The sequence below is a fragment of the Solea senegalensis genome, linkage group LG2 (assembly GCF_019176455.1).
Source record: "Solea senegalensis isolate Sse05_10M linkage group LG2, IFAPA_SoseM_1, whole genome shotgun sequence".
Lineage (NCBI taxonomy): Eukaryota > Metazoa > Chordata > Actinopteri > Pleuronectiformes > Soleidae > Solea > Solea senegalensis.
This window is the reverse complement of record NC_058022.1, coordinates 4,084,307-4,087,135: the sequence shown is the minus strand read 5'-3', so window position 1 is coordinate 4,087,135 and position 2,829 is coordinate 4,084,307. Positions and strand designations below refer to the sequence as shown.

Sequence of the window (2,829 nt, the reverse complement as noted above, 5' to 3'; positions counted from 1 at the left end):
CTACTTTTACAGACTCTGGGAACCACAAGTAAACCTGTATTTTGTGACCTAAGTGGTCTATTAGGGTGATAGGGTAAGACTAGGTCTTTCAGGTATGAAGGGGCCTGACCATTAAGTGCTTTGTACGTGAGGAGGAGGATTTTAAATTTAATTCTAAACTGTACGGGACTGAACTGTCATCTAAAGTGACAATGTGATGGGAAAGTTTTTCTCTGAGGTGTTTAGGGCCAAATATAATGACCTCAGTTTTTTCTGAGTTAAAAAGTAGAAAGTTACAGGTCATCCAGGACTTAATGTCTGTGAGACATTCCTGGAGTTGAACAACCTGATTTATTTCATCCGGCCTCATTGATAAATATAGCTGTGTGTCATCTCCATAACAATGAAAGTGTATGTTATGCTTTCTAATAATGTTCCCTAGAGGAAGCATATATAAGGTAAAAAGTATAGGCCCAAGCACTGAGCCTTGTGGAACTCCACAATTAACTTTTGTTTGTAGTGAGGCTTTATCATTAACGTGAACAAACTGGAATCTATCAGTATGATTTAAACCAGCAGAGGGAAGCACCTGTGATACCAAGAGTCTGCTCCAATCTCTGCAGTAGAATATCATGATCAATGGTGTCAAAAACATACCAAGGCTTTCTTGCACATCTTCAAAGACACAGCACTTTAAAAGGTGACACACAGTGTGACAAAACACAACTTGATCATGCTCAATTAAGCAATAATATGTTGAAATTGAATTTCAATTCAGTCCCCAGTGTCGGGCTGCCTTTGGACCCCAGGTTGCATTTTGGACATGCCTGCCTTAAAGGTACTAGTAACGCCTACCCCACCAGTGGGAACTAGGTGCCCTTTTCATTTTTGCACCTGCCCTTCCAAATGTCTCTGCACGCCACTGCATTTCATCTCTTTTACAATGATGATGAGGTGGAATTTGCATGAGGAAGAATGAGATAAATTAACTGCATGATGAAGACGTTGGATCAGAAAGCTGCCGGAGCTCTTGGCAGCATCTCCTGTCTCTCTCTGAATATGGAGGCTCCAGAGGAAGCTGAACTCTGCTTTCCCCACATCAACACCTCCTGCAGGAGGACGATGGGTCCTTACGTGGAGACCATGCTCACTTACACTGTGCTGTCCTGCATCATTGTGCTCACTGTGATTCTTAACCTGCTGGTCATCATCTCTATCTCCCACTTCAGGCAGAGTCAAAACTTTTTCACATGGCTACTTTTTTATGGCATAGGTGGCTGTTAATGCAACTTGATGTTTTTCTAGTCCTCCGTTATACTAGTATTATAACTGTTTGTAACACAATTTCTACATACAACATGAATGGTTTCAGTGTTGATTTTCTCTGATTTCAGGCAGCTCCACACCACCACCAACCTCCTCCTCCTCTCTCTGGCTGTCGCTGACTTCCTCGTGGGTCTTCTGCAGATGCCACTCTTTCTCCTCCAAAACCAAGGCTGCTGGTTCTTGGGCGACATCATGTGTGTCGTGCATTATTTCTTGGCTGCCCTCCTTGTTAACGTTTCAGTGGGATGCATGGTGCTAATATCACTTGACCGCTATATAGCAATTTGTAACCCCATGTTTTACACCACCAGAGTCACTCTGACCAGAGTAAAACTCTGTATTTGTCTGTGTTGGACATATCCCGGTGTGCATGGCAGTTGGATATTCAGGGATGTCTTAAAACAGCCTGGCATGTATATCACCTGCTATGGAAGTTGTGTAGTTGTGGTCGGTTATGCTGAAGGACTTGTTTCTATGATTACCACGTTTTTAGGCCCCATTTTAATCATAGTAGTTCTGTATTCGAGAGTGTTTGTGGTGGCTGTTTCTCAGGCTCGGGCCATGCGCTCTCACGTTGCAGTTGTCACAGTGGAGCGTTCCCAGACTGTAAAAGCAATGAAATCTGAGATTAAAGCAGCCAGGACTCTCGGTATTGTAATTATTGTGTTTCTCCTCTGCTCATGTCCATATTATTGTTTTGCTGTTGCAGCTGGGACTACCTCGATTGGGGCATCATCTTCGGTCATTGTGATTTGGTTATTTTACTTAAACTCAACCTTTAACCCTGTGATTTATGTCTTCTTCTACCCATGGGTCAGAAAAACCATTAAACACATTTTTACTCTTCAGATTCTGCAGCCTGGCTCACGTGAAGTGACTGTGATGTAGAAGGAGAGAGACTCTGAAGAAAATATTAAATTCAAATGTGTGAGAGCCTTCTGATGACTGTGTCAACCATGTCTGTTTACTGGATGCAAAGATCTTTGTGTTTCAATCCTATGAATTTTAAAAAGAAAATTAATGGCCACAAATTGTTAGGTAAATTCTTCCTAAAATCAAAGTCACTGGCACTGATGTCACCAGTAGTTCAGTGTAGTATTGCAATTACACAAAGTACATGAGTGATGAGCAATAACACAAATAATTATGAATTAACATTATTATTAAATGTTTTATAGGGGATGTGTATGGACATACATTACAACACTGCATGAACACACAAAATGAGGAATTGCATTAGAGCCACACACAAAGAAGAGTGGCATACAATAAAAATACTGTTATTTTGTTAACTGTCCTTGATTCTAATATTACATAGTTATGTTACAGTATGTATATGTGTATGGATATATATGTTAAGAAATCTGACCACAGTTCTGTGCATTGCTTTTTGAATTTGAACCCATTTTGCTCAAATACAGTACTGTGCAAAAGCCTTAGGCCGCCATTAGTTATAGCAATGCTTTAATGACCATGCAGTATCATTATGTCTCAATCACATTAATTCAATTCAATTCAATTCAA

The 2,829-nt window shown here is 40.5% G+C and overlaps 1 protein-coding gene across 1 annotated transcript; it reads left to right on the top strand.

Moving 5' to 3' along the window:
* The first annotated feature begins 1,009 nt into the window (after nt 1-1,009).
* Nucleotides 1,010-2,236, top strand: LOC122784205 (trace amine-associated receptor 1-like). Its single transcript, XM_044049364.1, has one exon. It carries the CDS (start codon nt 1,342-1,344, stop codon nt 2,191-2,193), a length of 852 nt encoding a protein of 283 aa, XP_043905299.1. The 5' UTR covers nt 1,010-1,341; the 3' UTR covers nt 2,194-2,236.
* Nucleotides 2,237-2,829: the final 593 nt, after the last annotated feature.

Bases quoted from the DNA above. Each gene is read 5' to 3' on its own strand.
- LOC122784205 (XM_044049364.1), top strand. From the start codon at position 1,342: ATGGTTTCAGTGTTGATTTTCTCTGATTTCAGGCAGCTCCACACCACC.